Below are 13,236 nucleotides of genomic sequence, written 5' to 3'. Positions count from 1 at the left end.
GGCTTCGGGCTCCGCCAACGCTCTGCGAGCGTGAACGATCCCCAGACAGACGGGGCAAGCTTTGTGCTGGTCCTTCTCATGGAGCGAGAAGCCGCACCCCTGAGGACAGGGGCGAACAGAAGACTGCTACTTCGCTTGTGTCAGCTTTGTGCTCATCCCGAACCACAAAAGCTGAACTGTGCAGGAAAACCTCGGGACTAGCGCTTCGCGGGCAGGCACGCTTACCAGCAGGCAGCTGTGGCTAACACCAACAAAAGCAGTTAAGCTAATTCCGAGAAGCCTTGCAAAACACAGAACTAACTAGCAGCAGCTAGCTAGCCTGACTCGGAGAGGTGTTCTTAGCGAGGTGAAGAGCGTAAGAACTGAGGAATGACTGTGATGACGGACGGTTACATAGTGCAGGCGGGGCCTGTCACTTGTCGTCATCATGTCATCACATCATTTGCCTAAAGGCGTGATTAAAGGTGTCTTCAGCCAGGACACGCGGGAGCGTGATATCCCATAGTACATATGTTGTACCGAGTGAATCGACTGAAAGGGAACCCTCCGGCTAGACCAGTGTGCTGCGTATTTAACAGTATTGCTTATTACAATACAATAAATTTAGCGAAGCTTCGAGGCAGATAAATTTCCTCGAGGATTTTTTGTAATCAAGTTACTTGGGTTACTCGATGAATCGTTTCAGCCCTAGTGAGAAATACAAAGTGTGGCGTGTGAGCGTGTGCACTTCACGAAATGCGTGTGTCACACGGTCAATGCATGACACTTGAGAGCCCTGGCTGTAGAGGTACAAGACGAGGCGCCTCGGCTGGCTACCTGAGGGGATAGGCCACGCCCCCCTTATGCTTCCAGAAAGGGAGGGGTCAGTGAAGAGCACCGGAGCTGAGCCTTTTGTCCTCCTGTGTCTTTAGTCAAAACAGTGCGAGACACAAAGAAACGATAAGTCCGATAAATGAAAATTACCGACCTCATTTTAATTTATTGTGCGATTAATTGATTTATTGTTTATAGAGACAACCCTACATGCATTCCTTTGCACATTCCAAGCAGCCACACCTAACCCGCTGTGCCACTTCAGCCATCTAGTTTTTCTGTATATAGTTTGTGAGAAGTTTGTAGGGGTGGGCTGCCACTTATTTTAAGATGATTTTTCCTGTTTTTGTTAGTTCAGGAAGGTAAAAATTTGTCCTTTTTTGTTTGTTTTTATTTTTGCACATGGATAAGGGAATTATTAATAAAATAGTTTGCATTTTGTCTTTTTTACCCACTCTGTTGTTTGTAAAACTCCATCTTGTAAATTACAAAACAACTGGAAATAAAAAACTTTTTCTGAGAAATCATCATCCTATCTCTGTAGCTGCTTGAGTTGTGCAGAAGATGTAACACCTTCATATTATGTCCTGGATTTTGCAATCTTTCTTTAAACTCTTTGGTGTGCAGCCAAACAGAGAAAGTCCCTACACTTTAATATGTCATCTTCTGCCCATTTTCAGGAGAAATCCTCTGCACTTTCACTTCATCACGGACACAGTAGCCAATCGCATACTAAGCTCTCTGTTCCAGTCCTGGATGGTCCCATCTGTTCAAGTCAGCTTCTACGATGCAGATGAACTCAAGGTAAGAGGTTGCTTCCTGATCTTTGTGTCTATAAAATATTTGTCAATAATGACATTTTCCTTCCAAGCATCAAGGCTTTCTTGTAATCTTTTAAAGTGGTTTTGATTAGTGGTTCTCCGTACTTTCTAAAGTTCTTTAAATGTTTTTCAGCTTATTCACTCAGTTTCCTTCTACCTGACCATTTTTAAAGGTTTTTGTTTGTTGAGCTTCCTAACTCCGGCCTATAAATCATTCAGGCATAAAAAGAATCCCTAACTCAAGAAATGTGCCAGTCTTGTGTCGACACATATTAGACAACTTGCCTAACATAAAACTAATTTTAAAAAGGATCTTTAGTCTCTTTGTTACCAGCAGCCATTCACAAAGACATAACTTGTTAACATTTTTTGCTGAATCTACTGTATGAAAAATGACAAAAAAGCAGTCTGGCAAATATAAAATAGGATTTTAGCTCCAAAAAGGTGATTACAAAGAACTGAACTAAAAACATGACATAGAGAATAAACTGCTGTTCTCATTGTAAAGAGTTATGTCTAGAAGGAATGGTGTTTTAATCAAGAAGTAACTTTTGTTTATCATTTCAGCGTTTTTTTGTACATGTTCAACAGATATTGACAGTCTCTGTGCCGTTAAAGTCTCAACTAGACCGAAACCCTAATCATATATTATAATGCTTGACCTTGTGTTCCTGCCTTTTCTCATTGTTGAAAGTTAAAGGCAGCAGGAACTGGTTCTCAGGAACTGCCATGTTGTATTTTTAAAGCTAAAGTCTGTGTAATAGTAGTGTGGGGTTCTCAGATAACACATAACCTTTCTTTTAAGCAGGAAATAACTGATTATAACTACATATCTTAGAAAAAAAATATTTAAACATACAGCAGCAAGGTAAGAGCAATGTGAATCAACAAAAGTAAATAACTAAAAAATATTACCTGAGGAATATTTTTTTTATTTGTTTTGGGATTTTTTTTAACAAGAATTTCTGCAAACCAACAACCAACAAGTGGATAACACAAACCAGGACTGAGGGTAGCAACTCTAAACGTAAGGACAATGACAGGCAAAGGTAGAGAGCTGCTGACATGATGCAGAGGAGGAAGGTAGATGTATTATGTGTCAAAGAGACCAAGTGGAAGGGCAGCAAGGCTTGCAGCATTGGGGCAGGGTTTAAGCTGTTTTACCATGGTGTGGATAAAAAGAGAAATTGAGTAGGGGTGGTCCTGAAGGAGGAGTTAGCAAGGAATGCAGTAGAGGTGAAAAGACTGTCAGATTGGTTGATGTGTCTGAAGGCAGAAGTAGAAGGTCTGATGCTGAATGTTGTCAGTGGTTATGCTGCACAGGTTGTATGCGATGTAGAAGAGAAAGAGAATCTTTCATGAAACATTACAAATCAAGGATCTTGATGAAGTGTTAGAGAGTATTCCCAGGGAGGAGAGAGAGGTGATCGAAGCATATCTGAATGGACATGTTGGCAAAGGAAACAGAGGAGATTAGGAAGTGATGGGCAGGTTTGGTGTGAAGGGAAAACAAGGAAGAACAGATGGTGGTGGATTCAGCCAAGGGGATGGAAATAACTGTAGTCAACACCTATTTCCAAAACACAGGTTGGACAGAGAAGGACTTGTATCAACTGGCAATACAGAGGGTTAGGGTTGGGCTTGTTAAAGATGGAAAATGTCAATGTGCTAACAAGAGAGGAGAGTGTGATGGAAAGATGGAAGGAGTACTTTTAGGAGCTAATGAATAAAGAGAATGAAAGGGAAAGAAAAGTAGAGGTCATAGAAAACTGTGGACCAGGAAATGGAAAAGATTATTGAGGATGAAGTCCAGAAAGCTTTGAAGAGGATGAAGAAGGGGAAGGCAGAAGGCTTTGGACCTGATGACAGACCAGTGGAGGTATGGAAATGTCTACGAAAGATGGCAGTGAGATTTTTGACTCGATTGCTCAGTGGCATTTTTGAGAGAAACAGTATGCCTGAGGAATGGAGGAGAAGTGAGCTGTTGCAATGACCAAGGCTGAAGTACAGAGTTGTATCAACTACAGGTCAGTTAAGTTGATGAGTTACACAATAAAAATCTGGGCAGAGTTGTGGAAGCGAGACTTAGACAAGATGTGACTTTTTCTGAGCAGCAGTGTGGTTTTATACCAAGAAAGCACCTTTGCTTTGAGGATGCTGATGGAGAGGTACAGGGCGTGTCAGAAAGATCTTCATTACATTTTTTTGTGGATTTAGAAAAAGCATATGTCAAGTTGCTGAGGGAGGAGCTGTGGTGCTGTATATGGAAATCTGGAGTGGCTTGAAGTATGTTAGACTGCTACAGGATATGCATAAGGACAACATGACAGTGACGAGATGTGCTGTAGGATTGACAGATGGCTTCAATGTGGGGATGGGACTACATCAAGGATCGGCTCTGAGCCCCTTCCTGTTTACTCTGGTGATGGACAGCCTAATAAATGAAGTCAGGCAGGGATCCCCGTGGACGATGATGTTTGTAGATGACACTGTGATCTGTGGTGAGAACAGGGAACAGGTGGAAGATAACCTGGAGAGGTGGAAATATGCACTTGAAAGATGAGGGATGAAAGTCAGCCATTGCAAGACAGAGTACATGTGTATGAATGAGAGGGAGGAAGATGGTACAGTGAGGCTACAAGGAGCAGAGGTCACAAAAGAGCATGACTTCAAGTGCTTAGAGTCAACTGTCTGGAAAAATTGGGGGTGTGGTAAAGAGATGAAGAAGAGAGTCCAGGCAGAATGGAGTGGATGGAGAAAAGTTTCAGGAGGGATTTATGATAAAAGGGTGGCAGCAAAGGTCAAAGGAAAGGTTTACACAACAGTGGTGAGAGCAGCTGTGTTGTATGGTTTGGAAACAGTGACACTGACAAAAAGACAGGAGACAGAACTGGAAGTGTCAGAGCTGAAGATGTTGAGGTTCTCCTTAGGAGGGACATGGATGGGTAGGATTAGGAATGAGGTCATCAGAGGTACAGCACAGGTTGAATGACTAGGACAAAGTTAGAGAAGCCAGACTAATATGGTTTGCACATATGCAGAGGAGGACTGTGGGTATATTGGTTGAAGGATGTTAGAGATGCAGCTGCAGGGAAAATACATATCTTCAGAATTGCAATTTATGGATCTGATCAGCTGGTCGTTCAACGCAATTTATCAATTTTTCTCGACAAGAAGACTGGACAAAGGAGAGCCCTCTTGCCCCAACCAGACTTATCCAGCTGTACACACTATGGATTCCTGGGGCAATTGGAAGATAGTGTGCCTATCTATACTGTCAGTCGAGGATGTTGAAGATCTGTACATAATTGGATTTTTTATAACAGGATTTCTGCTTTTTGGACTTGGTGGTTACCTAGAATTGTGAAATTCAGAAAATGTTGGCTGCTGTTCTGGCCATTACGAGGCTGCCTGGCCTGTGTAAGGGAATCTACCGAGCTGTGAATGCTCAAACTCAGATGCTGTGCAACCAGAACCACAACCTGTAAGTGGTTCTTGTAGAGAGTCGCAGGCCAGCCGCAGTCCCTGGAACTTGCTGGTGTGATGGAATCGATCTTGGAGAAATTGCATGCTTGGCAGTTTATTTTAGTATAACTTAGTCTATTTTTGTCCTGCCTTTGCTTGCTTAAACTTACTTTAGGTTTGCTTGGCTAAGCTTATTTAATATTTTAGTTAAGTTTAGTTTAGCCTGTGTTTTAGATAAGTTTAGTTTAGCTCTTTTATATCTTAGTTTACCCTAATTAACTCAGTTTATTATATCTTGTTTTTCCTTTGCTAATTTTGATATGACTTGAGTTAGTTTATGAGTTCATGAGTTTATTTTTTCCGGCTTTATGACTTTAGTTGAATTAGCTGAATTAGTGATCTCCAGCCTGTCTTTTTATGTTAGTCTGCGTGTTTTCATGATGACTTTGTATTTTTGTGTTTTTATGATGTAAAGCACTTCGAGTTGTCTTGTTGCTGAAAAGTGCTATACAAAGAAATTTGACTTGACTTGACTTAAATGAGTGTTTTTATGCCTCTAACCTGCTTCCATTTGCTTCACATCAGCTTGTTTTCCTTCCACTCAATCTTTGTGCTGAACAATGAGTCGTTTGTGCTGTCAGATACTTCAACCTGCAGCTTTTCTTCAGTTTTCATTAACTAGTATTAAAATGGAAAACAAAAAACTGCTGTGACTCTAAGCTGATTATTTGCACATGATGCACTTGTGCAGATCCAATTACTATGAATAGAGAGAAATTATTAAAAACACTGTTTGCAGATTTAGAAAAAAAAACCCTACACATTACCACCAAAATATTCAGAAAGCAGCTTTGTGTAAGCTTTTGTATTGTTGCTCATGAATAATGAAGTCTGTGAGAGCAGTGATGGCTCATCTGCCTTTTAAGGTTGCTTTAAACCAGTTACTAATTAAAACCATGTTTGTCTGATTCTCTTTTCAGTCCGAGGTATCCTGGATACCCAACAAGCATTACTCAGGTATTTACGGCTTACTGAAGCTGACGCTAACCAAAGCTTTGCCCTTCGACCTGTCAAAGGTCATTGTCCTGGACACGGACATCACTTTTGCCACTGACATTGCCGAGCTCTGGGGTATTTTCAAAAGGTTTACGGGTGAGACAATCAATTTTTTGTTTCATATTGTGTGTAGAAATTTGTCAGTATAGTGGACTTCATCAGGTTTACAGTACATCAACAAACTTATTCAAACATGTCAAGTGAAATTACAACCTTAATTCCAAAAACATTTGAACGTTGGGTAAAATGTAATAATAGAATTAAATGATTTGCAAATCGCATAAACCCATATTTTATTCACAATATACATAGTTAAGACATTAAATGTCAAAACTAAGAATTTGTATAATTTTTTAGAAAAAAGAAAAAAGGTCATTTTGAATGTTATGATAGCAACACATTTCAAAAAGATGGGACATAGCCATGTTTAGGAATGAAGCATCCTTTCGTCTTTTAACAGTCTGTAAACATCTTGGCATTAAGGAGAACAGTTGTTGGAGTTTTTAGAAGGGAATGTTGTCACATTCTTGTCTGGTGTAGAATTCTAGCTGTTCTGCAGTCCTGGGTCTTTGCCGGATGGGACCATTTGTTGTTCTGAAACTTGAATTCACTTTCATGCATTGATGGTGCCTTTCCAGATGTGTGAGCTGCCTATGCCATAGGTAATATTGAACCCCCATACCCCTATCAGAGAGGCAGGCTTTTGAACAGGCTGGATGATTCCTCTCCTCTTTAGTATGAAGGATGTGATGTCCATAGTTTCCAAAGAATTTCAGATTTGGATTTGTCTGATCACAGAACTGTTTTCCAGTTTGCCTCAGTAAATTTGAAATGAACTTTGGCCCAGAAAAGATGGCAGGATTTCTGGATTGTGTTAACATATGGCTTCTTTTTTCACTAGAAAGCAGTTTATGCATTTATGCACAAAGATTTTTCTAAATTCTTGAAATATTTTGATGATATTGTGAAATGTAGATGACAGGATATTCAAAGTCTTCTCAATTTTCCATTGAGGAACATTATTTTAACGATGAGCGGAGCAGGTCAACAAATCCTCAGGAGGAACAGATCAACAACAATAACATCAGGAGTCATGAACTGTGACTGATAAATAAATATCTCACACTGCATTTGCATGTTTGGAAGTGTGAGCCGATATTAAGGCTCTATGAAATAATAATAATCATTCTGTCAGAACCCTGAGAACAGAATGGGTCATGGAGAAAGTGATTCTGAGATTCTCTGGAGGATCCAGCCTAGAGGAACTATAAGCTTGTGAAAAAGACTCACACTACCAATGTGAGAGGTGCTGAACGGATAGAGGACATCCTACAGAGCTGTCTCTGTAATGTACAAACAGACGCTGAGAGCGGAGCAGTGCGGCTGTGCGCTCCACGTAACACGTGTGACACAGGTATGTCTCTGTACACCTTTTGGAGAATGCTTCATCAGTGGGTGGTCAAAGACTGTTCTGTCACTGAAACCTTCATGACAGGAAGAAATAACTGCAGCATAAGTTTTAATTGTGCTGAATGCTAATTTTCTGTCCATCACCTGCTACAGAAATGACAGCACGCAGTCTAACAGACATGAAATGGTCTCCATGCCTTTCTCCGTGCACCAGCGCTGAAAAGCTGTCCACTTTGATGTGTATAACGCTGTGGTGAAAGCGGCTTGTGCGTCCTGGATCGTGCTCACCAAATTTTGTGGGAGCCCGAGCCCTTCTAAGCGCTCCCGTTCAGCGGCCAAACCCAGAGATGCTGACCAATTTCTGGGTAGATCCTGATCGCTCCTCCCTCCTGGAGGAGCGTATCCTCTCTCCATGGCCTCTCTCCATGGCAGCTGCCATGGGCTGCCAGACACCAGTTGCTGCAGGCTCGGGATTCACAGAGCGCTTTTGTGCTGGGGTGCTACCAGAATGACTGACAGCTCTTCCTCCCAAACTCGATCCAGGATCCGTGGAATCAGCAGCACTGGAGGGAAAGCATAGAGAAGAATTTTTGGCCATGGACTGTGAGCGAAGACATCCACTCCTCACGGTGGATCGTCCCGTGGACTCTGTGAGAACCACAGCTGACACTGGGTGTTCTCCCGTGTGGCAAACAGATCCACTGCTGCTCGGCCGAACCTGCTCCAGATCTGAGAGATCAGCTCAGGATGGAGGCTCCAGTCCCCATGGCGAGGACCGCCCCTCGACATGATGTCCGCTCCACTGTTCAGGACACCGGGGATGCACACTGCTCTGATGGAGAGCAGGTTGTCTCGTGCCCAGAACAGCAGCTGTCTCACGATGTGTAACAGCTGAGCTAAGCACACACCTCCCTGATGGTTTTTGTAGGCTGCTGCCACTCTGTTGTCTGTGTGGATCAGAACGTGCTGATCCCGCAGCAGAGGAGCAAAAAGCAGATTGTCCAAATAAAAGCAGATTCTCATTCCCACCATGTGTAACAGCTGCAGAGCCATCTCCACGCATTTGGAGAACGTCCATCCACCTGTCCAGGGTCCACTGAGAGGGGGCGTCGGCTTTTTTGTGAATCAGATGCTGTTTCAGAGAAGGCTGCTGCTGCCGTGGAAAAGAACATTTACTCCCACTGCACGGTGAGTGAGGAGAAGAAGCAGCTACAAGTAAGGCAGGCTCTGACTGAAAACGAGGGATTTTCCTGGACTGAGTTTGTTCAGAAGTATCAGTTTTAGCTGACGTGACAGAGGATTGCTTTGTGAAATTTGCCAAGCTGCGGTGCCTCCTGAACAGCTGTTTAGAGTTTACCGGCTTGTTCTGTGTGGGGAATGTGTGAGGAGAGGCTGCTGTGAGATCAGTTGATTTGACAGGCAGGCTGGAATCTGCTAGAAGTTTGCTCTTTGTGAGATGTTTTTGTTTTATTTTAAAACATTTTTCAACATCAAAAACACACACATATTCACCCCCAAGGAGTCATTTCCTGGGCTGCCTACTCCATAAACCCTGCGACTGGCTTGTCCAGAGCGGCACCTGCTGACGGCCTTTGGGGAAGCGCTGGGTCACTGGTTGTCGCACCGGGAAGGACTGCTGAGGCTGCATGGAGGAGGCTGTCAGAGGAGCGGGGCGGGAAGCCACTGCGGCAGCTGTGGAGCTCCTCTGCTGCTGACGCTGGCCATGATGGTCCTTCCAGCGGCCGGAGAAGTGGGAGGAGCGGAAGTTGGGCTGTAGCACCTCCAGGTGACGGACCGTCTCTGAGACCCCCTCAGTCCTTTGTGAGTTCTGAAGGATGGTCTGGAAGTTGGCTCCAAACAGTGCACCTGGGGTGATGGGGCCTTCCAGCAGGTCCTTCTGCAGCTTTTTGGGCATCGATGGTGAGAGGTGGAGCCAGGTGCTTCTCTGAATCATGGTCAGCCAGGCAGCGATGCGAGAAGAACACACTGCCGCGGGAGCTCTTCAGCTCCTCCGGCAGGTCTGTTCCCTCCATCCTCTTTGAGATGCCCAAAGCCATCAAGCTGACATTATTCGTTGTCATGGCTGACTGGAATGCACATTGATGTGCTCGATCAAAAACTTTTGTGACCAGCTGATCATACTTCGCCAAAGGGACAGGTCGCTGGTCGAGCCTGGACATCTTTGCCCCTAACGCTTCAGCAAGGCTTTGCTCCAGAGGGGGAACCAAGGGAAAACTCCACTCAGTAAACCCCTTTGCTCTGGTGATCGAGGTGAAGATCGAGACAGGTGCTTTGGTGGGCCCAGCTGCAGCCTCTTTCCAGTATGATGTCCCAGCGACCCCCATCTTGTTCTTTAGTGGTTAATCAGTGCTAGTTGCTGGTCTCACTGTAATTTATACAGACCAAAGTGGGGCCCAGCAGGTGGGCGTGGACTGAAGTTTTCAGTGCTGCGCGCAAAGGGATAAACCCACTAGCAATAACCTTAAAGGGCGAAGCCTATATGAAATAAAGCCTCTGCCCATGTTTACATCTTAGTGGATCAGCCTCTCTACGGTGCTATTTTCATTCTTACTGACCTGTTGCTAGTTAACCATCTACCACTGAGTTTGACCACCTTTTCTTGCCCGTGTCCCAACTTTGAGATGTACTGCCTCTGTGAAATTCAAAATTACTTTATTTGTTTTACTTTGATTTCATTTACATTTTTCAGTGTCCCAACCGTTTTAGAATTGGGGTTGTAAATGCCTAGCATTAAAAAAAGTTTTAGATTAAGATTATTTTATGATGAGAAATTAAAGAATTGTACAGCTTGATCCTGAGCAGAGTTGGACCTGGGGCTTAAAAGATGCAGGATGTATGCATGTAAGAGTATGTGTTTATGGTAAGAAATGGTTGCAGTTTTGCACCTTTTTGGTGCGATCTTCCAAGTCCTGCACACAAAATAATAATCACTTAGTACAAAATGTCAACCGCTGAGTACAAAGTGGGGATATGATTTGGAAATTGACCAGCACCCTTTTTTGAAATATTATGTGGAATATTTGATTATCAGTCACTTAGCAGAAGTCCCATTCATATCAAAAACTGCCATGCAGACAGATGATATACTTACATTTTTGCAGTTTGCTGATGGCCTCTTTCTTTGCAGATAAGCAGGTAATCGGTCTGGTGGAGAACCAGAGTGACTGGTACCTGGGAAACTTATGGAAGAACCACAAACCATGGCCTGCACTGGGAAGAGGGTTCAACACAGGTACACAGTCATTTGCTTTTTAATTTTGAAGTTAGCAGTTTGCTCCTAAATATTTTAACAAGAAAAGCAACAAGAGTGTTGTGTTTTTCCGTTTACACAGTAAATGCATTTAAGTTCTGTTCTGTTCTGTTGCTGTTATTACTTGTTGTCACTAGAGGGCACTGTGACAGCATAGGGCAGAAGAGACTGTGTTAGTACAAAGAAAAAAGTAAGATGCAGGACATATAAGACAACACTATGTTCTGTTATGGCATCTTAACAATTACTGTAAAAAGGTTTGTGAGTTTAACTGTCATCTTCTGTTACAAATTGGATACATTATGCTATTGTTCCAAGAGCTGCATTTGCTTAAAATAAATCAGAATGCTTCTTTGGATAACTGGGAGATGTTGTGTGCTTAGCTTTACACATGTAATGCATTTATGTTCTGTTGCTGTTATTAATTCTTGTCACTAGAGGGCACTGTGACAGCATAGGCAGAAGAGACTGTAGTAGAAATAGGAGGGTAAGACAAAGATACAATATAACTTCTTGTTCTGTAATGGTCTCCAAACATTATTATAAGTACTACAATAATAATAATAAGTAATGAGTTTACCCATTTTTACCTACAGCCGCCACAACAAGTGTGGTTAACTTCATTTTCCTCAAATCTTTAATTGAAACTGTTTGCAGAGCTTTCACCACCACCAAAGAAACACTGGAGTTTGTTAAGTTTTTTCTGCTGCAGGCTCTGAAGATGCTTTAATTTGATGTGAAATAGTCATTTTATAATAATCGCCTCTTGTTTGCTACAGGCGTCATTCTGCTCTACCTGAAACGACTGCGGAGAATCAGCTGGGAGCAGATGTGGCGACTAACAGCAGAGAGGGAGCTAATGAGCATGCTCAGTACGTCACTTGCTGACCAGGTTAGGACAAACTACAGCTTCTTTAAGAAAGTCTTTCAGCCCAACAGCACACACACACAGTCAAGTGACCATAGGAAACACACAAAATGAGGCTATAACTGCGTCAGTTTTACAGATATTGAGTTAAAATAAGGTGTATTAGTAACTGAGATTGATCCCCTTATTCTGAAGGTCTAAAGTTCTTTTAATTCAAAATTTCTCTTTAAAGATTTGGAGTCAACTGTCTGTTATTAAAATATGTCATGAACCACTGGAAACACTTTAATTAAATTTTCAGGAAATATGCACAACGTTCACTCAGTAACTTGTTAACCTTGTTAACCTTTTAAGTCAATAATAGGTTAACAGACTATAGAAAGCAGAAAAATGGCTATACTTCAGTCAATTTCACAGATATTGTGCCCAGATTTAGTGGGGCTGGAGCAGAGAGTATGTTGCAATACGTACTCCAAGTGCTACTCATCGCATGAAGCTTTTGCTTAAAACTTTATTATTAAATATTGGAGTCAATCCTCTTTGTATGTTTGCAAAATATCTCAGGAACTCCTTAACAGATTTTATTGAAACTTTCAGGAAATAATCAATGGATCTATATCTATAACTAATTACACTTAAGAATCAATCCATCTTAAGATGAATGCCACAGCTAATTAATATTAGCCCACACAGAAATTAGCATTTTTCATTCTTTTAAGTAAATATGAGAATATAATTAGTTATTCAGGCTTGTGCTACCTGTTTGTTTGTTTTTTTATTTTTAAGAAAAACACCTTAAAATAAACAAATGAAAGATTATACATTTATTGTTCAGATGAGAGAAGGATGAATTGTTTTCTACTCAAATGTTTGTTTTTCTTTGATCTTTACTGCTTCTTACACATTGTTAGTTGTCATGTCTGAACCTGGATCATTCTTTTCTAACAGAAATAACAAATCTCATGTCCTTATTCTGTGCTTTGGTGAACTCAGAAACAAAACTGAACTGTCTTTATGGAGAGAGGAGTCTGAGAACTAAATTACAACTATGTTGTCTGCGTTTAGGACATCTTCAATGCCTTCATAAAGCAGAACCCAGTCTTGGTGCACCAGCTACCCTGTTTTTGGAACGTTCAGCTGTCTGATCACACTCGATCTGAACAGTGCTACACTGAGGTGTCCGACCTGAAGGTATGTCTCCTGAACACACCATCAGGCAAGTACTCTTTAAAGCCTCGCAGGTGACGCTAGGTACTCTTGGACCAAAAAGTTCAAGGGACTCCCTGAAGGTTACAAGGACTAAGTCCCACTATAGACTGGGCATAAAGACATCATGCTTGCTTTCCTATAGGTATGCTGGTGTAGATTCTCAGTCATCCAGGCCATGGTAAATCCAAAAAAGGTTAAAAAACAAAAACAACTGGACTTCTATTCTGTAGCTGAAGACGTTTCTCTTCTCATCCGAGGAGCTTTCTCAATTCAGAAATAGAGAGTGTGGAGTTGAGCTTTTAAAGCTGAGATGTGATGTAAGC

At 42.1% G+C, this 13,236-nt stretch overlaps 1 protein-coding gene across 3 annotated transcripts in view; it reads left to right on the top strand.

Annotated features, from left to right (window-relative positions):
- Nucleotides 1–13,236, top strand: part of large2 (LARGE xylosyl- and glucuronyltransferase 2) — a 121,978-nt gene that overhangs the window by 90,108 nt on the left and 18,634 nt on the right. For 2 of the 3 annotated variants that reach the window (XM_017438776.3, XM_017438775.3), the window contains exons 5-9: nucleotides 1,494–1,617; nucleotides 6,080–6,251; nucleotides 10,714–10,818; nucleotides 11,616–11,728; nucleotides 12,770–12,895. In XM_017438776.3, coding sequence (XP_017294265.1) covers nucleotides 1,494–1,617; nucleotides 6,080–6,251; nucleotides 10,714–10,818; nucleotides 11,616–11,728; nucleotides 12,770–12,895 — 640 coding nt within the window. The remainder of the gene's footprint in view (nucleotides 1–1,493; nucleotides 1,618–6,079; nucleotides 6,252–10,713; nucleotides 10,819–11,615; nucleotides 11,729–12,769; nucleotides 12,896–13,236) is intronic. The other variant, XM_017438777.3, reaches the window with a different exon arrangement.

This window comes from Kryptolebias marmoratus, linkage group LG15 (assembly GCF_001649575.2).
Source record: "Kryptolebias marmoratus isolate JLee-2015 linkage group LG15, ASM164957v2, whole genome shotgun sequence".
NCBI classification, from domain to species: domain Eukaryota; kingdom Metazoa; phylum Chordata; class Actinopteri; order Cyprinodontiformes; family Rivulidae; genus Kryptolebias; species Kryptolebias marmoratus.
The sequence above is the reverse complement of the archived record's forward strand: the minus strand, read 5'-3'. Positions and strand labels throughout refer to the sequence as shown.